This window comes from Ranitomeya imitator, chromosome 1 (assembly GCF_032444005.1).
Source record: "Ranitomeya imitator isolate aRanImi1 chromosome 1, aRanImi1.pri, whole genome shotgun sequence".
NCBI classification, from domain to species: Eukaryota; Metazoa; Chordata; class Amphibia; order Anura; family Dendrobatidae; genus Ranitomeya; species Ranitomeya imitator.
In genome coordinates this window covers 164582575-164605651 of record NC_091282.1, presented here as the reverse complement: position 1 = coordinate 164605651, position 23077 = coordinate 164582575, and the positions used below count along the sequence as shown (strand labels likewise).

Here is a 23077-nt window from a genome sequence, read left to right as displayed (position 1 = left end):
ATGGCAGCTCCATACTCCCCGCAGTCAGTGGCCGGCGCCCGCTCCATACTCCCCGCTCCCCGCAGTCAGTGTCCCCGGCGCTCCGCTCCCCGCAGTCATTGTCCCCGGTGCTCCGCTGCTTGCTCCCCGCAGTCAGTGTCCCCGGCGCCCGCTCCATACTCCCCTTCCGGTCACTGCTAACACAGGGTTAATGCCGGCAGTAACGGACCGCGTTATGCCGCGGGTAAGGCTAGGTTCACAATGCGTTATGGTGGTCCGTTAAATGGACTACGTTACACCATGGCATAACGCGGTGTAACGTAGTCCATTAACGCCGCCATTGAAAGCAATGTCGGACGCATCACTGGCGCACACCCACAATGGGCGTGCGCTAGGGATGTGCCGTCATTGACTGACGGACCCCAAGACGCGGGCTGCAGCATTTCCGGGTCCGTCACTGCTAGCGCAGATACAGCTAGCAGATGCTCCATCTGCGCTAGCACGATGCAAACGTCGGCACTTGCGTTACAGCAGCCCGTTAGAGTATGTGCTGAACGGGCTGCTGCTAACGCAGTGTGAACCCGGCCTAACGCATTCCGTTACCGCCGCTATTAACCCTGTTTGTCCCCAACCTTTTACTATTGATGCTGCCTATGCGGCATCAATAGTAAAAAAAGTAATGTTAAAAAAAGTTAAAAAAAAATAAAAAAAAACCTGCTATACTCACCCTCCATTGTCCGCTGAGGCGCTCGCGCCTGCCGCCATCTTCCTTTCCCAGCGATGCTTTGCAAAATTACCCAGAAGACCTAGTGGTCTCGCGAGACCGCTAAGTCATATGGGTAATTTCGTAAAGCATCCTGGGAACGCAAGATGGCGGCAGCCACGCGCCCATCTGCACAGCGCCGTTGGATCCCAGGAGGCGCAGAGACAGGACGCTGAGGAGCAGCGACCAGAATGGTGAGTATGTTAAACTACAAGGGGCCCTCGGATCGTTAGGTCAGTATGTTTATTTTTTTAACCTGTGACATACGTGGCTCGGTAATATACTATGTCACTGGGCAATATACTGCGTGGCTCTGTGCTGTATACTATGTCGCTGTGCAATATACTACGTGGCTCTGTGCTGTATACTACAAGGCTGGGAAATATACTACGTCGCTGTGCAATATACTACGTGGCTCTGTGCTGTATACTACAAGGCTGGGCAATATACTACGTCGCTGTGCAATATACTACGTGGCTCTGTGCTGTATACTACTTCGCTGTGCGATATACTACGTGGCTCTGTGCTGTATACTACGTGGCCGGACAATATACTACGTCGCTGTGGTGTATACTACGTCGCTGTGCAATATACTACGTGGCTCTGTGCTGTATACTACGTGGCTGGACAATATACTACCTCTCTGTGCAATATACTACGTGGCTCTGTGCTGTATACTACTTCGCTGTGCGATATACTACGTGGCTCTGTGCTGTATACTACGTGGCTGGACAATATACTACGTGGCTGGACAATATACTACGTCGCTGTGCTGTATACTACGTCGCTGTGCAATATAGTACGTGGCTCTGTGCTGTATACTACGTGGCTGGACAATATACTACGTCGCTGGGCAATATACTACGTCGCTGTGCTGTATACTACGTCACTGTGCAATATACTACGTGGCTCTGTGCTGTATACTTAAATGGGCAATATACTACGTAACTGGGCAATATACTACGTAACTGGGCAATATACTACGTCGCTGGGCAATATACTACGTCGATGGGCAATATACTATGTCGATGGGCAATATAGTACGTGGCTGGGCAATATAGTACGTGGCTGGGCAATATACTACGTGGCTGGGCAATATAGTATGTGGCTGGGCAATATACTACGTGGCTGGACAATATACTACGTGGCTGGACAATATACTACGTGGCTGGACAATATACTACGTGGACATGCATATTCTAGAGCACCCAATGCGTTAGAATCGGGTCACCATCTAATCCACATATAAGGAGGGGGCAGTTAGCTATGGAAAGTGTTAAATTAATTTGGCAGCCCCCTTTGAAAGTGCTTCACTGGTCTTGGTTTTCCAGAATCCATGCAATAAAACATAATCAAGCAGCTGTTTCCTGGTCCTGACTCCGTGAAGCTCGGTAGGCTTCAGAGCAGCTGTTTACAATAATGGTTTTACTTCACACATAACAGAAAGCAGATCAATCGTGAAGCACTATACAATGAATAGATGACTGAATCATGGTGCTAAAGTAACCTTCAAGATACCTGTTGCACCGCCATTAGTCTGGAATAATTGGCGGCTTTCACTAATGCTTCAGCCGCTCTCTTTGCCCGTTGCTGAGGAGCGCCTTTAGGAAATGCTGGCAACACTGCAAGAACATTCTCCACAGTAAATTCCTGGCTCACAGAACACTCAATTTTTGCCTGTAACACAAACATAATAAAGTCAACTGGTGGAAACCAAGAAAGCATCTTCTTCTATAAAACCCAGGTGGAAACAAGCTGAATAAACAGATAATATATGGAGAATTCTAAAGTTATAAACATGAACGGAAATCAAAGCACTGACAATTTGGTTAGCTAAATGTTTATAGCTCGCCTTACGTGCCCCGGTGTTTTATCACAATTTACAGCTAAACATCGCAATGACGAGACAGCAACCCGGATACTTACATCAATATGTGTGTGGTTTCTATAAAAATATTCTATTACATTTTGTATTACGAGCTGTCTAAATATATTTATACAGAAGGGATCATCACTGGCCGATGTGGAATTACACAATAATGAGTCACTCACAATCCACCATAGCGGTAGTGGGGAGTGCGGAAAGTGATACAAGCACAGTCCACTATCCAATCAACACACTATTCAATTAAGATATTTGTGTTATATTTTGTATGATAGTTTGTCACGTGGAAAATGTAAAAAATCCAACAATATGGACATATATTGGTCTTTCAGTAATCATCCAATCATTGGAACTTTATTATATCATTTTAGGACATGCAGCATCATAGATGTTATGTAACATAGTAACATAGTAACATAGTTAGTAAGGCCGAAAAAAGACATTTGTCCATCCAGTTCAGCCTATATTCCATCATAATAAATCCCCAGATCTACGTCCTTCTACAGAACCTAATAATTGTATGATACAATATTGTTCTGCTCCAGGAAGACATCCAGGCCTCTCTTGAACCCCTCGACTGAGTTCGCCATCACCACCTCCTCAGGCAAGCAATTCCAGATTCTCACTGCCCTAACAGTAAAGAATCCTCTTCTATGTTGGTGGAAAAACCTTCTCTCCTCCAGACGCAAAGAATGCCCCCTTGTGCCCGTCACCTTCCTTGGTATAAACAGATCCTCAGCGAGATATTTGTATTGTCCCCTTATATACTTATACATGGTTATTAGATCGCCCCTCAGTCGTCTTTTTTCTAGACTAAATAATCCTAATTTCGCTAATCTATCTGGGTATTGTAGTTCTCCCATCCCCTTTATTAATTTTGTTGCCCTCCTTTGTACTCTCTCTAGTTCCATTATATCCTTCATGAGCACCGGTGCCCAAAACTGGACACAGTACTCCATGTGCGGTCTAACTAGGGATTTGTACAGAGGCAGTATAATGCTCTCATCATGTGTATCCAGACCTCTTTTAATGCACCCCATGATCCTGTTTGCCTTGGCAGCTGCTGCCTGGCACTGGCTGCTCCAGGTAAGTTTATCATTAACTAGGATCCCCAAGTCCTTCTCCCTGTCAGATTTACCCAGTGGTTTCCCATTCAGTGTGTAAAGGTGATATTGATTCCTTCTTCCCATGTGTATAACCTTACATTTATCATTGTTAAACCTCATCTGCCACCTTTCAGCCCAAGTTTCCAACTTATCCAGATCCATCTGTAGCAGAATACTATCTTCTCTTGTATTAACTGCTTTACATAGTTTTGTATCATCTGCAAATATCGATATTTTACTGTGTAAACCTTCTACCAGATCATTAATGAATATGTTGAAGAGAACAGGTCCCAATACTGACCCCTGCGGTACCCCACTGGTCACAGCGACCCAGTTAGAGACTATACCATTTATAACCACCCTCTGCTTTCTATCACTAAGCCAGTTACTAACCCATTTACACACATTTTCCCCCAGACCAAGCATTCTCATTTTGTGTACCAACCTCTTGTGCGGCACGGTATCAAACGATTTGGAAAAATCGAGATATACCACGTCCAATGACTCTTAATTAAAAAAAATAATCAGGGATATATGAAGCAATGACCATCAGTCTATATAACAAATGAAAATTATATTACTATCTTGCATCTATACTAAAATAAGGAAAAGGGGCTCTCTAGCTGAGGTTCTTATGATCACCTGTCCTCACGGGTTTCTACTTGTGTGTTAAAAAATGTTAACTCTTCTCTTTAAAAGCTTAGAAGAAATGCTGAATGTAATTTGCCGTGAACATGCACTGGTTGCCACAACTTCTCATGTGCTCCCTTTTAGTACAAAAGATAGAAAACAAAAAAACTGATGAAGCAAGAAAGGACTCCTGGAAGGGGTCAGAGATAATCCTGGGAAATGGAAGCAATATATTTAATTCATTTAATTTTACTTAATTCAGTAGAGAACTTGTAAAAGCAACCATAGAATAGAAATTACTTAGCATTACAGTTATTTTCATCAGGTTTTTTTTCGACGCTAAAATCATTACCGCCGGTCAGTCACAGTGCGAGACCCCAAGCTGTGATAGGAGGTAAACTGTCACTGGTATCAGCTGATGGGACTACTGCTCCCATCAGACTACGCCTGCTGTCGCTAATAACAGCAAGTAATAGAAATTCACCGCACACTCTCTAGTTTAATGTGATGCAAGAAAATAAAGTTTATTACAACTGATAAGAACAAAAAATTGATAATTCGCAGGAAAAATTATTTAGAGCAACTATATTCAAGTGAAGTTTTGACTTATCCCAGGTCTTATTCAATACGTCGCTGCAAGAAGAAAAGATGAATCAATATCATGTTCACACAAAGGGATATAATCAGGTGACAGTGGTAAATTACATAACATAAAAACATTTAATAAATTACATTCCCGAATCTGTGTAAATAGGCATGACATATTGTGGCATTGTCACTGTTAACAAAAGCGTACAGCATAATGCAGGGCCGGACTGGGACTAAAATTCAGCCCTGGCATTTGAAGTCACACAGGCCCACTTGTCACATGGTGACTGTATAATATCTTTGTACACTTGTAGGTTACAAGAAGTGAGGGGAGTGTAACACGACTATATAACATATAATTACAGCTGTATCCAGCATTACAGCTCAGTCCCCATAGAATGTAATGCAGCCAGTTCCCATAGAATGTAATGCAGCCAGCCCCCATAGAATGTAATGCAGCACAGCCCCATAGAATGTAATACAGCTCAGTCCCCATAGAATGTAATGTAGCCAGGCCCCATAGAATGTAATGCAGCACAGCCCCATAGAATGTAATGCAGCCCAGCCCCATAGAATGTAATACAGCACAGGCCTCATAGAATGTAATGCAGCACAGCCCCCATAGAATGTAATACAGCACAGACCCCATAGAATGTAATGCAGCACAGCCCCATAGAATGTAATGCAGCAAAGCCCCCATAGAATGTAATACAGCACAGGCCCCATAGAATGTAATGCAGCACAGCCCCATAGAATGTAATGCAGCCAGTTCCCATAGAATGTAATGCAGCCAGCCCCCATAGAATGTAATGCAGCACAGCCCCCATAGAATGTAATACAGCACAGGCCCCATAGAATGTAATGCAGCACAGCCCCCATAGAATATAATGCAGCCAGTCCCCATAGAATGTAATGCAGTCAGTCCCCATAGAATGTAATGCAGCCAGCCCCCACAGAATGTAATGCAGCACAGCCACCATAGAATGTAATACAGCACAGGCCCCATAGAATGTAATGCAGCACAGCCCCCATAGAATGTAATGCAGCACATCCCCCATAGAATGTAATGCAGCCAGTTCCCATAGGATGTAATGCAGCACAGCCACCATACAATATAACGCAGCCAGCCCCATAGAATGTAATGCAGCACAGCCCCCATAGAATGTAATGCAGCACAGCCCGCATAGAATGTAATACAGCACAGCCCCATAGAATGTAATACAGCACAGCCCCATAGAATGTAATGCAGCCAGTTCCCATAGGATGTAATGCAGCACAGCCACCATACAATATAATGCAGCCCAGCCCCATAGAATGTAATGCAGCCCATCCCCAATAGCCCCACAATCCAGCTACCACTCATTGATATATAATAATAAAAAAAAAACACTCTACTTACCTTTCCTCTTGCCCCGCACTGCTCCAGCCACCGGTCTCAGCAGCTGCATTCTGCCCGTCCGGTCACACAGCAGGTGCGCGATGATATGACGTCATCACGCACCCGCAGTGTCAGCGGTAGGCAGAGCGGGGAATGATGGGAGAGAGAGCGACAGCAGACGCTCTCTCTCCTCCATCATTGCATTCAACTGTACCGGCGTCTATGACGCCGGTACAGTTGAATGCGGGGCTGGGAGTGTGCCGACAGCGGGGGGAGTGTGCCGACAGTGGCACACTCGAGCGGCGCACTACTGCCACCGGCCCTTCTGGCATTTGCCAGAACTGCCCGATGGCCAGTCCGGCCCTGGCATAATGTCATTAACCCTAAATGTAATAAAAAAACTGATTAAGGGTATGTGTCCATGTTTAGGATGGCCGGCGCTTTGAACGGACTGGAAAACTCGCTCCGCCCAAAGCGCTGCCCCCTTCGTAGACGCGATGATTCCGGATGTGCTCATTGCACACATCCGGAATGATCGCACCCCACACATAGGGCCCTGTGTTTTACCTTGCGACGGCGCAGCGTCGCCGCAAGGTAAATGGACATGCTGCGTTCTAAAAAGATGCACCGCCGCCGGGTGCGTGTTCGCACGCATAGTGGAGACGGGATTTCATAAAATCCCCCCCACTATGCTGTAACATCTGGACGCTGCGGATTGAACACTGCGGCTCTACGCAGCGTTCAATCCGCAGCTATTCCGGATGTAATACGGCCCGTGGACACATACCCTAAGACACAAAAGAGAATAGTAAAACCAAAAACACTCAGTTTGAAAAAATGTTGCAGTAATCCGCAAGTGCTAGTAAAAGATGTAAAAAACAGGGTATTTGGTTGATACGTTTTTTGCAAAAAATGTATACTAAGCTGCTCTACCAATCTTCACGGTATACCCTTATCAGAGCAGTCCTAACTAATGTATGCAATCCCTATCTGATGTATTTAAAAACCTGATCATCTGTATATAACCTGTGTGAACAGGGTTCAGAGAGGAAAAATCCATGTGTGCATACAGGGTAGAACAGCTTTTGTGCAGATAGCCCAAGAGGAGTGGTGGAACTCCCCAGTCTACCTAAGGCAGGTAGGACATAAAACCAGCTAATCACAACCTAATGATATCAGATGCTTACTTGGCAATAATTTAGGGTATGTGCACACGTTGCAGATTTGCACTAAATCTTCTTGGCAGAAAACATGCATTTTTTGCGCGGTTTTGATGCGTTTTTTGCACGGATTTAATGCGTTTTTTGATGCAGTTTTGTATGCGTTTTTGAAAGCTAAATAAAGATGTATTATTGAACAAAAAAAAAAAGATTTGTGATGTCCTGTCTTGTCCAACCTCCTCTTTTACATTTGTCCAACCCACACTCCATTACACACAAAGATAGACAGACAGATAGATAGATGGAATGAAATAGATGTAGATAGATATTAGGATAGTTAGGCTACTTTCACACATCAGGTTTTTGCCGTCAGGCATAATCTGGCGAGTTTTTTTCACCGGATCCGTTTTTTTTCTCATAGAGTTGTATTAGCGCCGGATTGCGCCCGATGGTCTCACGTTTCATCCGATTTTTGAAACTGTTTCCGGTGGACGGAGAAAACGTACAGAGGAAAGTTTTTTCTGTCCGGCGAAAAAACGCCCAGCGACGGATTTGGCAAAAAACGTATGAAATTGAGTTGTGAAATGATGAATCCGGCCTCTGAATCTGGTTTTTCATGCATTTTTTCCACTGAAATCATGCACATTTTCCGTTCTCTCTATCGCTCACTCTCTAAAAAAACAAACGGATCTGTTGCATCAGTTTTTCATTATTTGCAACGGATCCGATTTTTCAAAAATTTGCTCGATCCTGCCTGACAGAAAAAAACTGATGTGTGAAAGTAGCCTAACTATCCATATATCTACATCTATCCATCAGGCAGGATCCGGCGAATTTTTGAAAAAACGGATCCGTTGCAAATAGTGAAAAACTGATGCAACGGATCCATTTTTTTGAGAGAGAATGGAAAATGTGCATGATTTCAATGGAAAAATGCATGAAAAATCGGATTCGGAGGCCGGATTCATCATTTCACATCTCAATTTCATATGTTTTTCGCCGGACAGAAACAACCGTTTTTCTGTACGTTTTCTCATTCCGCTGGAAACAGCTGTTCTGATGGATCCGGCAAAAAACGGATGAAACGTGTGGCCATCAGGCGTAATCTGGCACCAATACAACTCTATGAGAAAAAACGGATCCGGCGGAAAAAAACCCACGGATCCGTTTTTTCAAAACTCGCTGGATTGTGCCTGACGGCAAAAACCTGATGTGTGAAAGTAGCCAGATAGATATATGGATAGATATATCTATGTATCTACAGATATTTCTATCTATGTATAAATATATCTATAGATCGATATAGCCATGGTTATCTATCTATAGATATATCCATAGTTATATCTATAGATATATCTATACATATATCAATAGTTATCCAAGTGAGACTAGGAACTATTTTTGTACAGTGGCGAAGGAATACAGTGCGGAAGGATACCTTCTGTCATTGTATTCCTGGAGCCCCTGGAGAGCGATCGCATCAGCTGATGCTGCTGCTGCTGCTCTCCACGGAAGATCGTCGTGGGATACTCGTTTTAATTGGATTTCTGCGGATCAGGAGGTATAGTGTTTGTTTATTATTTTAATATTTTTTTTTACAGGTGACACTGGCTTCGGGGATCAAAGTGACAAGTGATGGTGAGTATGTACTCTATGTTGTATGTACTGTATGTCTATATGTTGAATGCATGTTGTATGTAATATGTTGTATGTATGTAGTATGTTGTATGTATGTAGTATGTTGTATGTAATATGTTGCATGTATGTAGTATGTTGCATGTTATATGTATGTTGTATGTATGTTGCATGTATGTAGTATGTTGTATGTATGTAGTATGACGCATGTATGTTGCATGCATGTAGTATGTTGCATGTACAGTTATATGAAAAAGTTTGGGCACCCCTATTAATCTTAAGCTTAATGTCTTATAAAAATTGTTTTTTTTGCAACAGCTATTTCAGTTTCATATATCTAATAACTGTTGGGCACAGTAATGCTTCTGCCTTGAAATGAGGTTTATTGTACTAAGAGAAAATGTGCAATCTGCATTCAAACATTCAAACAAAATTTGACAGGTGCATAAGTATGGGCACCCCACCAGAAAAGTGACATTAATATTTAGTAGATCCTCCTTTTGCAAAAATAACAGCCTCTAGTCGCTTCCTTTAGCTTTTAATGAGTTCCTGGATCCTGGATGAAGGTATTTTTGACCATTCCTCTTTACAAAACAATTCCAGTTCAGTTAAGTTTGATGGTTGCCGAGCATGGACAGCCCTCTTCAAATGATCCCACAGATGTTCAATGATATTCAGGTCTGGGGACTGGGATGGCCATTCCAGAACAGTGTAATTGTTCCTCTGCATGAATGCCTGAGTAGATTTGGAGCGGTGTTTTGGATCATTGTCTTGCTGAAAGATCCATCCCCTGCGTAACTTCAACTTTGTCAATGATTCATGAACATTATTGTCAAAAATCTGCTGATACTGAGAGGAATCCATGCGTCCCTCAACTTTAACAAGATTCCCGGTGCCGGCATTGGCCACACAGCCCCAAAGCATGATGGAACCTCCACCAAATTTTACTGTGGGTAGCAAGTGTTTTTCTTGGAATGCTGTGTTTTTTGGCCGCCATGCTTAACGCCTTTTTGCATGACCAAACAACTCTATCTTGGTTTCATCAGTCCACAGGACCTTCTTCCAAAAAGAAATTGGCTTCTCCAAATGTGCTTTTGCATACTTCAGCTGACTCTGTTTGTGGCGTGCTTGCAGAAACGGCTTCTTTCGCATCACTCTCCCATACAGCTTCTCCTTGTGCAAAGTGGGTTGTATAGTTGGCCGGTGCACAGTGACACCATCTGCAGCAAGTTGATGCTGCAGCTCTCTGGAGGTGGTCTGAGGATTGTCCTTGACTGATCTCACCATTCTTCTTCTCTGCCTTTCTGATGTTTTTCTTGGCCTGCCACTTCTGGCCTTAACAAGAACTGTACCTGTGTTCTTCCATTTCCTTACTATGTTCCTCACAGTGGAAATTGACAGGTTAAATCTCTGAGACAGCTTTTTGTATCCTTCCCCTGAACAACTATGTTGAATAATCTTTGTTTTCAGATCATTAGACAGTTGTTTTGAGGAGCCCATGATGCCACTCTTTAGAGGAGATTCAAACAGGAGAACAACTTGCAAGTGGCCACTTTAAGTAGCTTTTGTCATGACTGCATACACCTGGCTATGAAGTTCAAAGCTCAATGAGGTTAGAAAACCAACAAAAGTGCTTTAATAAGTCAGTAAAAAGTAGGTAGGAGTATTTAAAACAAGAAAATGATAAGGGTGCCCATACTTATGCACCTGTCAAATTTTGTTTGAATGCAGATTGCACATTTTCTCTTAGTACAATAAACCTCATTTCAAGGCAGAAACATTACTGTGTCCAACAGTTATTAGATATAAGAAACTGAAATAGCTGTTGCAAAAAAAACAATTTTTATAAAACATTAAGCTTAAGATTAATAGGGGTGCCCAAATTTTTTCACATAACTGTATGTAGTATGTTACATGTATGTAGTATGTTACATGTATGTAATATGTTGTATGTATGCAGTATGTTGCATTTATGTAGTATAATGCATGTATGTAGTATGTTGCATGTTGTATGTATGTTGGATGGGATTTGTGATCTCATTGGACGATGCCTGTACACACACATGCACACACACACAGTGCCACACACACCCGGACAGCCTGCAGACCACCCAGACAGCCCGCAGACCACCCGGACAGGCCGCAGACCATCCGGATAGCCCGCAGACCTGGAATGGAGAGCCCGCAGACCCCCGGACAGCCCACAGACCACCCGGAGAGACGGCAGAACCCCGGACAGGCCGCAGGCCACCCGGACAGCATGCAGACCACCCGGACAGCATGCAGACCACCCGGACAGCATGCAGACCACCCGGACAGCTCGCAGACCCGGCACGGGCAGCCCGCAGACCCGGACAGCCTGCAGGCCACCCGGACAGCCCGCAGACCACCCGGACAGCCCGCAGACCCGGCACGGAGAGACGGCAGACCCCCGGACAGCTCGCAGACCACCCGGACAGCCCGCAGACCCGGCATGGAGAGCTCGCAGACCCCGCCAGCACACACACACGCACACAGTCATCGCCCACACTCTTCCCCCCTCCCGAACTGCAACGTTTCCTCCCCAGCTAAACCGCAGATCTTTTTTTACATCTGCGGTTTTGCTGTGAAAGTGCCCGACTCAATGCAAGTCAATGGGTGCAAAAACGCTGCAGTTCCACACAAAGAATTGACATGCTGCGGAAAAAACGCTGCGTTTCCGCGTGTTTTTTTCCGCAGCATGTGCACAGCGGATTTGGTCTTCCATAGGTTTACATGGTACTGTAGACCGCATGGAAAACTTCTGCAGACCCGCATCGTTTTTGACCCGCGGCAAAAAAACGCAACGTGTGAACATGGCCTTAGTCATGGGGCAAAATGTGGTTTGTGTGGGGTTATTTCCTTGGTTACAGTCAAAAGCAAGGAGCGTTGTGGAAATACATAGGAGATGAATGTGAGTCTCATAGCCTTAAAGAAAAATAAAGAATGGCCCCTTGAGATGGCATACATATGGCAACATTTTGTTCTCACCAGTTTTAATAAACGTTATTTTCTTGCATCACATTAAACTACAGAGTGTGCGGTGAATTTCTATTACATGGACTAAGGGTCATCTGGCCCCTTACACCAGCACTTCGCCTTACGAGTGCAGGCCAATATACAGTATATTTTTTTGCTAATAAAAGCAAGAGCAGGCAATAGCTGATGGGAGTATTCATCAGCCACCGCTTGTGCTGTAAATAAATGCAAAAAAATAACGTCATGGGTTTCCCTGCATTTTTGGGGTCACCACACTTTTTTTTAAATTATTTAATCTCCCTCTAGTGTTGATAAGCAGCCATGCTAAAGCAGATAGCTGGGGGCTGGTTTTTTTTAGGCTGGTAAAGGTACATGAATATTGACCCCCCAACCTAAAAATTGCAGCCCACAGCCACCCAGAAAATGCGCATTTATTAGATGTGCCAATTCTGGTGCTTTGCCCAGCTCTTCCCACTTGTCCTGTAGTGGTGGCAAGTGGGGTTCATATCTGTAGGGTTGATGTCATCTTTATATTGTCAGGTGACATCAATCCCACGGCTTAGTAATAGAGAGGTGCCTGAAAGACACCTATCCATTACTAATCCTATAGTTACATTGTAAATAAGCACACAGCCAGAATAAAGTCTTTTAATTGAAAGAATGACACAGGCTCCTTTAATGATTCCATATTAAACCATACTCAGGTCAATGCCCATTGTCTCACAGTGAATTGGTGAGTTCACTGGGAGAAATTTTTCCCAGTGAACTAACTCAGTTGCACCATGAGGCATTTTCTCACTGAGCGAGCGGTGATCACTGCAGTTCAATTCCAGGCTGGTAACACAGCGTCAGTGACTGGCGGTAACCTCGATGATCTCACCGCTAGTCACTGATGCTGTGCTCGCAGCAGCTCATTCCCCAGTGGTTCTCAGCTTGTGTGATCTCAACTTGGCACCATCCAAGTTGAAAACTGTCTATCCCCTAGACATGGATTACGGCGTGGGACAGAACAACGGACAGGTGAGGGATATTGTTTTATTACAGGAGACAAGGGATTCAATGGAATGGGCGTTAGGCGAGTATAACTGTTTGTTATTTTTAAATAAAAAAAAATAAAATAATTTTTTATTTCAAATAAAGACATTATACTGGTTTTGTGTTTATTTACCATACAACTATAGGATTAGTAATGGATAGGAATCTTATAGATGCCTCTCTATTACTAATCCATGGGCTTGAGGTCACCTGACAATACAAAGGTGACATCAACGCCACAAATATGAACCCCACTTGCCACCGCTACAGGGCAAGCGGGAAGTCATTTAAAGCACCTGAATTGATTCATCTAATAGATGCACCTTTTATGGGTGGCTGAGAGCTGCTATTTTTAGGCTGGAGGGCCAATATCCATAGCCCCTTACCAGTATGAGAATACCAGCCCCCTGCTGTCTGCTTTAGCTTGGCTGGTTGTCAAAAACGAAGGGGACCTCAAGTCGTTTTTTTAAATTATTTATTTAAATAATTTAAAAAATCGGCATGGGGGCCTCTCTATTCTTGATAACCAGCCTTGCTGAAGCTGACAGCTGAGGGTTGCATCCCCCATCTGTGAGTTTTGCCTGGCTGGTTATTCAAAATACACAGGAAATCATGCCGTTTTTCTTTTATTTAATTACAGCACAGATGCCGGATGATGAATACTCCCATCAGCCGATGACAGTGAGTGGAGGTAAAGTTTTACCTCCGATCACAGCTGCGGGCTCACGCTGTTATTTGACTGCATGGGAACAGCGGTCGGGGGGGGGCCAAACCTGAACAGCAACACGGATTTCCTGGTGTTCGGCACGGACGCCAAACTTTACTGTTTGTGTTTGCCCATCTCTATTCTCCAGTATATGGATTAATTTTTGATATTCACTCTTTTTAATTTTGAAAATGTTTAAATTTCTAAAATGTTTGGCAAAAATTAGCCAGCTGCCTCTACAATTAGCTGAACCCAAGATGTACAGGCAAATGTTTAAGAAAATAAATAAAAACAATACTCACTTCACCGCTCACCTATCCTGCTGCCAGTGCCTATTCTTGTCCCCTTCCTTTGTTGTGAGCATCCTCTTTGGCTTCTTCACTCTTTACCATAGCTTCTATTGCTGACTAGGCCTCTAAACGTCACTGTGCCATCGCAGCGTATGTCTTGACGTCATGATGTGTGACTCTCAAGGCCTAGGCAACGATTGAAGAGGTACAGAGATCCAAATGGCGGGCTGCTGAACGGATGAGCTGTGGAGGTGTTAATTTTTTTTTTTTTTTTTTACAGCCTATGTATATTATACTGTGGGGTCAAGAGGCATCCTGGAACATAAGGAACATTCAATTTACATTGAATAACTCGCAAATGAAATCAAATTTCCCTGTAAAATCGGCATGATTTGCTGAATTCAGATCTTTGCAGATTCGATCACCTCTGGTGTATGTGAAACCACTGAGCAGGACTGTAGAAAATCATAGGACAAAGACCAGTGCTAGTGAGCATTGTCGCTGTGAAATAAGTGGACCAAGCAAAACAATTGCCTTACATCAAAATGATTAATTAAGTATGCAAGAGTAATATCTATGTATGCGAGCAGGGTTTTCAAATAATTTTTAAATATTTCAACAGAAAATTGTTACAATAGTAAAAAAATAAAATGTGATCTAAAAATGAATTCAATACTTGATCCTTGAACAATCTATTTGAAGGGGAAATGTATTTTAAATCATCCCTAGCATGCCAGAAATATGGAAGAAGATCACATTGCTGAAGTCTTGGATTCAGAATGGTAGGGCACAGAAATGTCTGCCAGTTTATAGCAGGGCAGCTATTAAATTGGCGTCAATATGTCAAAGATGTGGCAGTCGTGATGTGTCATGAGCCATCTAATTAGCCGCATTAGGATTCAGCTTGGACATCTCCAAATGGGGTGGGATTCAGGCACACAATTACTGCCAGTCTGGAGAAGAGAAGGTGAAGTCAGAACCTGTTTTTCTTTGAGGTGCAAGGCAATAGCCCTTAGGGATGCTGCAATCCTTATCCGGTGCCCAGACGGCCTAGTATCTTATTTAGCACTATTATGTGACAAGAATAGATAGGAGAAGCTTTGTAATTTATTTATTTGCCCACACATAAAATCACTGATGAAACATGGATGGTAAAAAAGATACATTGACCAAACATGGAAGAAAGTGTGATCCAAAACACTGAGGACAGGTAACTTCTCTTTTAGTAACGAGGCCCAACTTTGCTTTAGTATGGTAAAAGCTTATGCTTATTTTCAAGCAAAACAGAATAAAAAATCTAATTAAAAATTGTTAAATGTGTAATATTATGGAGTCTCAACTATTTACTGTGCATAAGCAAACATTTAGTTAGGAAGAAACATCTGAGAAGAAAACATTTATCCAGGAAATTAAAAAAAAAAAAAAAACGTCGTTAATGGCTAGTTTGCAGGGGTGTTAAACTTCATCAGGAAGTATAAATGCAGTTTGTGGACTAACATAAGTTACTAAAATGAGCCAGCTTGAATAGTTGTTTTTTTTTTTTAACATCCTGTAATTTAATAAAAGAAAAACAACTTTAATTTTCAAGTAAGATTACAGAAATATACACTGGTCTGATGACATTTCGATACCTTGGGATGTTATTAATCTGGAAACATCCTGATCCTATAATACGGTTTAGTACTCTTGGTATACTGTTTATCTGTTGACGCAATCAGCCTATTTGACTTGAAAGCTATAGCTCATGTATTTTCAATGGGAGGAAAAGAAACAAATACTCTGCCATGCAACATTGGCGGCGGCTTATCTAGCAGGATAACAAAAGGATTGAATACTTGAAATCAAAGTACACAGGACCCTGAGCAAGCCAGATTTGGCTGGTGACACGCGTTGGGCGTTGCGCCCTGTCATGTCCTCTGACTTTATCCTGATCCAGAACACCATGCTTCTTTTATGACTATCACCATTGGCTTCTTGGCTCTCTAAGCATAGGTACTATTGCTTCTCCTCTCACGCAGAGGTTCAATTGCGCTATCAGCACCTTGTTACTTGCTAGCTTTGCACTTTCAATTATGTTTACAGTACTTTTTTTTCCTAGGTGACAGATATCACTACTTGTGCCTGGGTAATATATGCTTTTTGTGTGTTCTAGGTTCATTATTTCACCAGCTTTAGGGCGGTGCTAATGCTGAGATTATTGCCTTATTGGGGGTTTTCTCATTCATGGTGAACAACAAGGCTAACTCATGGTACTTTCTGGTTCATTACATTGGAACCTGCATTATGTTTTTTCTTGCCTGGGTCTGAAATTATTGTATTTAGGTCACCACAATATTCATAAATTGTTTGACAGGGCTCATCAGCCTATTTTGGGTGATTATGTGTTTAGTCATTTTTTTAACTTCTCAATTGTTTTTAATTGTTATTTGTAGCTTGTATTAATAAAGTAATTTTGCACATTTCATTCTGGTGATCCTTTTTATACAGCATGCTGTTTTTCTACATGTTCTCGGTACATTTCTCTTGCTTGCTATAGGTGATCCGGAATTTACTTGCAGTGGTGCCTTATGACCTCTTTTGTTGAAATCATGCTATGAGATCCTTGTTCACCACAATATTATAAGGCAGAGAAGATCGTCATCAGCCATAGACTCAGTCGCCCCTCTCATGCATGGCACAGTGCGACGAACCAATAGGCAACCTTGGCATAACAATCTCACAAAAAAACTTCGACAAGCATCCAGGGTTGCGGAGCGGCGTTGGAAGAAAACACGCCGACCAGACGACTTCACTGCTTTCAAACAAGCTACATTTGACTTCAAATTAGCCCTCACCTCTGCTAAACAGACCTATTTCACTAACCTTGTATCGTCACTATCCTACAACCCAAAACAACTATTCAGCACATTTACCTCCCTCCTCCACCCACCAATGCATCCTCCAACTCCCCTCATCTCTTCCGTGGACTTTGCCACCTATTTCAAAAACAAGATCGACCAAACAAGGCAAACCCTAACTGTTCCACGACCCCAACCACTCCATATACCAGACCTCTGCCCTTCCCTAATAACCTCCCACTCCAACATCACTGAAGGAGAGCTTACTCGCCTCTTTTCCAAATCGCACCTCACTACCTGTGCACTTGACCCCATCCCCTCCCACCTGCTCCCCAACATCACTAACACGCTCATTCCAGCCCTAACCCATATCTTCAACCTATCGCTATCTTCTGGTACCTAACCCTCTGCCTTCAAACATGCCACCATCACACCCATCCTCAAAAAAACTAACCTTGACCCAACTGCTATGCCCAGCTACCGCCCCATATCACTGCTCCCGTTTGCTTCAAAACTCCTTGAGCAGCATGTCCATGCTCAAATTTCCTCCCAACTCTCATCTAACTCTCTCCTTGACAACCTCCAATCTGGCTTCCGCCCCCACCACTCCACCGAAACTGCCCTGACAAAAATTACTAATGACGTACTCACAGCCAAAGCTAACAGACAGGTCTCCATCCTCCTCCTTCTTGACCTGTCCTCTGCTTTCGACACAGTCGATCACTGACTACTGCTAAAGATTCTTTCTTCCTTTGGCATCAAAGACCTTGCCCTGTCCTGGATTGCCTCATACCTTTCCGACCGCACATTTAGCACTCCCACACCACCTCCTCATTCCGCCCTCTCTCTGTTGGAGTCCCTCAAGGCTCTGTCCTAGGGCCCCTACTTTTTTCCATCTATACCCTTGGCCTAGGACAACCCAAAGTCCCATGGCTTCCAGTACCACCTGTATGCGGACGACACTCAGATCTACCTCTCTGGCCCAGATGTCACCTCTCTGCTGTCCAGAATCCCGAAGTGTCTGTCAGCCATATCCTCCTCCTTCTTCACCTCTCGCTTCCTAAAACTCAATGTAGACAAAACCGAACTCATCATCTTTCCTCCATCCCGCATATCCCCCCTACTTGACCTATCTATTATGGTAAACGGCATCACACTGTCTCCAGCACCTGAAATCCGCTGCCTCGGGGTAACTCTCGACTCTGCCCTGTCCTTCAAACCGGACGTCCAAACTCTTGCCACCTCCTGTCGCCTCCAACTCAAAAATATTGCCAGAATCCGTTCCTTCCTCAGCCCACAATCTACCAAAACTCTTGTGCATGCCTTCATCATCTCCCGCCTCGACTACTGCAACACCTTCCTCTGTGGCCTCCCCGCTAACTCTCTTGCACCACTCCAGTCTGTCCTCAACTCTGCTGCCCGGCTAATCCACCTCTCTCCTCGCTACTCCCCTGCTTCTCCCCTCTGCAAATCCCTCCAGTGGCTCCCAATTCCCCAATGAATCCAGTTCAAACTACTAACACTGATCTACAAAGCCATCCACAATCTGTCCCCTCCCTATATCTCTGAACTAATATCCCAATATCTTCCTCACGTAATCTCCGATACTCCCAAGACCTCCTCCACTCCTCCACACTTATTCGTTCCTCACACAACCGCCTCCAAGATTCCAAGAATATCCCCCATCCACTGGAATTCCATGCCTCAACACGTCCGACTATCCACCACCCTCAGATCCTTCAGACGGAACCTGAAAACCCATCTCTTCAAGAAAGCCTACAGCCTGCAATAACCATTCTGCCGCCTTGCCATCGCCAGAGCCGCCGCCTCGCCATCGCCAGAGCCAACACCTCGCCCCTACCTTCTGCCTCTTCCCCACTATCCCATAGAATGTAAGTCCGCAAGGACAGGGTTCTCTCCCCTCTGTACCAGTCTGTCACTGTAAACTTGTAAACGATATCTATAACTCTGTATGTAACCCCCTTTCTCATGTACAGCACCATGGAATTAATGGTGCTATATAAATAAATAATAATAATAATAAAAAAGATAGACTGTGTGCACACGGTGCATTTTTTATGTGTTTTTTTCCATGTGAAATTGTACAAAAAATGCTAGGGAATTCTTATTCCAGCAAAGTCAATGAGTACCCTGAAGTGTTATGCACATGATCAGGATTTGCTGTGCGTTTAAATCCGCAGTATGTCAATACTTTGTGCGTGTTTGAACCATTGAATGCACAGGAAAAAAACACATGCTAAGAACGGATTCAAAAACGCATCAAAAAGGCGGCGGATTTTTCCACAGCATTTTTACTGCCAAGAGATGCAGAAACCTCTGAAAGCAAATACTCAACGTGTGCACATACCCTTAGAGATGTATGGGAGACTTCGCAGGCATGTGAGATGTATGACTTTCTTTAACACTTGTATGTGCACCACAATGATTGTATGTACATAGACTAGATATAACAAAATATGATTGTCATCCCAGTTGGGAGAGGAACATAAAAGTCTCTGTAAAGCATTGTAGAACATGTAGGTGCTTTATAAGCAACGGGACAACTATTCATAGCTATTGTGTTGGCTGAATAAGGCTCTGTATGCATCCTCTTTAGTCATAAGGAAGGCACAACAATGTGCAGACACCTTGCAAAATGGATACCAATGGTTGGTACTCGAGGCTGCCTAGTGTGCTTGGATATGTACAGAGTATTGCGGGTGCTCGAATGACATGTTCCACAGCTGTTAGATTCGAGTAGCGAGCACTTGCGCTCATCACTAGTTGGTACCCATCAACCGCATAAGATAATAGTTAGTCTGGCTCTGTCAAAATGTCCTTTTGGCAAAAGAACTAGACCCAGACAAAGGACTACGGCCCTGACTCATCAAGACCAGCATGGTTCACACCGGTCTTGATGAGGGTGCATGCCTCTTAAAGGGCCACTGTCACCCCCTCCAGCCGTTATAAACTAAAAGAGCCACCTTGTGCAGCAGTAATGCTGCATTCTAACAAGGTGGCTTTTTTAGTTTTTGGTGCATTTATTCCCAAAATAAAGCATTTTATAACTTCTCCAAAATACCTGTCTTTATCCAGGGAGGCAGGTCCTCACCCCCCTGCTTGAAACGCCACACTGCCGTCACTCAAATCTTCAGGGACGCCGCCCCCTCCGTGCTGTTTTCGCATGAAATCCGGCGCCTGCGCTGTGTAGTACTGTCTTGGTGCAGGCGCAGTGAGCTCTGGCCGTGTGACGTCACAGCCAGGCTTGCAGATTGCGCCTGTGCGGCCACCCACTTTGAGAATCCCATCCCCGCAGTGTGTTATGCATTATGCACAGTGTGGGGCTGGGATTCATAGGCAGGGTGGCTTAACAGGCGCAGGCGCCGGATTTCATGCGAAAACAGCGCAGAGGGGACGGCGCCCCTGAAGATTTGAGTGACGGCAACGGCAGTGTGGCGTTTCAAGCAGGAGTGAGGACCTGCCTCCCTGGATAAAGACAGGTATCTTGGAGAAGTTATAAAACGCTTTATTTTGCGAATAAATGCACCAAAAACTAAAAAAACAAAAACTAAAAAAGCCACCTTGTTAGAATGCAGCATTACTGCTGCACAAGGTGGCTCTTTTAGTTTATAATGGCTGGAGGGGGTGACAGTGGCCCTTTAATAACTCAGGCATTTCTAAAAAGTGGTGTGAGAATCTTTCTCTGATCATTGACTGGACTAAGACTACTGGCGTAAGGTATGCCACAGCTCATCATGAATTTGATGAGCTATGGCATCACGCCCCTATACCACCCTAGCTCCGCTCGTCTTGGCAGTGCTGTATGAAATTGTCGTGAAAATATTTATAACTCACAACATGTTTTTGCATTTTTGAGTTGCAAAATAATTTGGTGTTTATTAAAAGTGTTTTACACCAGATTTCTGGGTCAGTAGCATCACCACTACACATACAGACCGGCTCTCATCAAGCCCTGTGATGGGTTCCCATAGCAGCCTGCTAAAAGTCCCCATCACCGCTAACTTGGCCCTTCTTTAAAACTCAGCCAAGGACTGAGCTTCAAGGTACACCACGAATGGTATAAGTGGTGGTATGTTCGTCAGGTTCAGGTCTCATATGAGAAATTAAAAAAAAAAAAAAAACATTTTACAAACAATTAAGAAATATATACAATCAATTATACAGTAAGCATCTGAAAAAGAAAAAAAAAAACCTTGAAACACCATAGATGTATTTTTTCGGTTGCCATACCACACTGAGGAAAAAAATACGGTGAAGAAGTCTGCACCCCAAAATGTATATATAGAGGCCTTTTTCTTTATTAGGCTACTTTCACACTAGCGTTAACTGCAATACGCTAAAATGCGTCGTTTTGCCGAAAAAACGCATCCAGCAAAATATTTTGCTGGATGCGTTTTTTCCCCATAGACTTGTATTGGCGACGCATTGCGACGAATTTGCATACGTCGGTATACGTCTTTCGACGGATGCGTCGAAATTAGGCGACACGTCGTCTGGAAAAACGTAGATTGTAACGTTTTTTGGCTCCGACAATAAAACGTGTCTCGGCGCATCCTGCGGCATGCGTCTTTTGCTACAATGAAAGTCTATGAGCGACGGATGCGTCGAGACACGTCGTACGACGCAATGCAGCGCTGCAATACGTTTTTTTCTACTGAGCATGCTCAGAATCAGGATTTTTTATCTAATTGGCCAGACATCCACAAATCTATATAAACCTGGTCTGGGCCTTCAACCCCACATATGCCAGCAAGACCCAGAGAGAAGAAAGAAGCCTCCAGCCAGCCGGACACCAAGACCCCAGCCTGGCAGCAAGACCCCAGCTGGACACCAAGACCCCAGCCTGGCAGCAAGACCCCAGCTGGACACCAAGACCCCAGCCTGGCAGCAAGACCCCAGCTGGACACCAAGACCCCAGCCTGGCAGCAAGACCCCAGCCTGGCAGCAAGACCCCAGCTGGACACCAAGACCCCAGCCGGACACCAAGACCCCAGCCTTGCAGCAAGACCCCAGCTGGACACCAAGACCCCAGCCTGGCAGCAAGGACCAGACACACTCCAACAGTGTGAGTATATTGCCATTTTTGTGTGTGTGTGTGTATGTGTGCATTTGTGTATGCCGTACTGACTACAGCAAGAGCTTTTAAAACCTGAATCCAACCTGAGGCCTGCCGTCGTCCTGCAACAGCCAGTGCCCTGCTACAGTCCAGATCCACCCTGAGGCCTGCCACTGTGAAGACATCAAGCTCCAGCCGGAGGACTGATGGCCGTGTGTGTGTGTGTGTGTGTATTTTTGTACTGCTGTGTGCTTTTGTATGTATGTGTTCACGTGCCTGCACCTTATTATGCCTTCGTCAATATTACGCCTGTTCATGTGTTATGCTTGCGTTATGACTCTGCTTGCAGGTATGTTTGTGTGCGTCTTGTTGGTTGCATGTGCATTTGTCAATGCTATATTGGTTAATGTTGATTTTTGATGTATTTACTAAAGGTATCGTCACACTGAGCGACGCTGCAGCGATACCGACAACAATCCGGATCGCTGCAGCGTTGCTGTTTGGTCGCTGGAGAGCTGTCACACAGACAGCTCTCCAGCGACCAACGATGCCGGTAACCAGGGTAAACATCGGGTTACTAAGCGCAGGGTCGCGCTTAGTAACCCGATGTTTACCCTGGATACCATCCTAAAAGTAAAAAAACAAACGCTTCATACTTACCTTCGGCTGTCTGTCCCCGGCGCTCTGCTTCTCTGCTCTGGCTGTGAGCACAGCGGCCGTAAAGCATAGCGGTGACGTGTTTTTTTTTTTTTTACTTTTACGCTGGTAAACAGGGTAAACATCGGGTTACTAAGCGTGGCCCTGCGCTTAGTAACCCGATGTTTACCCTAGTTACCAGCGAACACATCGCTGAATCGGCGTCACACACGGCGATTCAGCGATGTCTGCAGGGAGTCCAGCGACGAAATAAAGTGCTGGACTTTCTGCAGTGACCAACGACATCACAGCAGGATTCTGATCGCTGCTATGTGTGAAACTGAACGATATCGCTAGCCAGGACGCTGCAACGTC

At 44.3% G+C, this 23077-nt stretch overlaps 1 protein-coding gene across 3 annotated transcripts in view; it reads right to left on the bottom strand.

Annotated features, from left to right (window-relative positions):
* Positions 1 to 23077, bottom strand: part of LOC138664991 (uncharacterized) — a 201978-nt gene that overhangs the window by 20092 nt on the left and 158809 nt on the right. For all 3 annotated transcript variants that reach the window (XM_069752115.1, XM_069752110.1, XM_069752124.1), the window contains one exon: positions 2261 to 2419. In XM_069752115.1, the coding sequence (XP_069608216.1) occupies positions 2261 to 2419 (159 nt within the window). The remainder of the gene's footprint in view (positions 1 to 2260; positions 2420 to 23077) is intronic.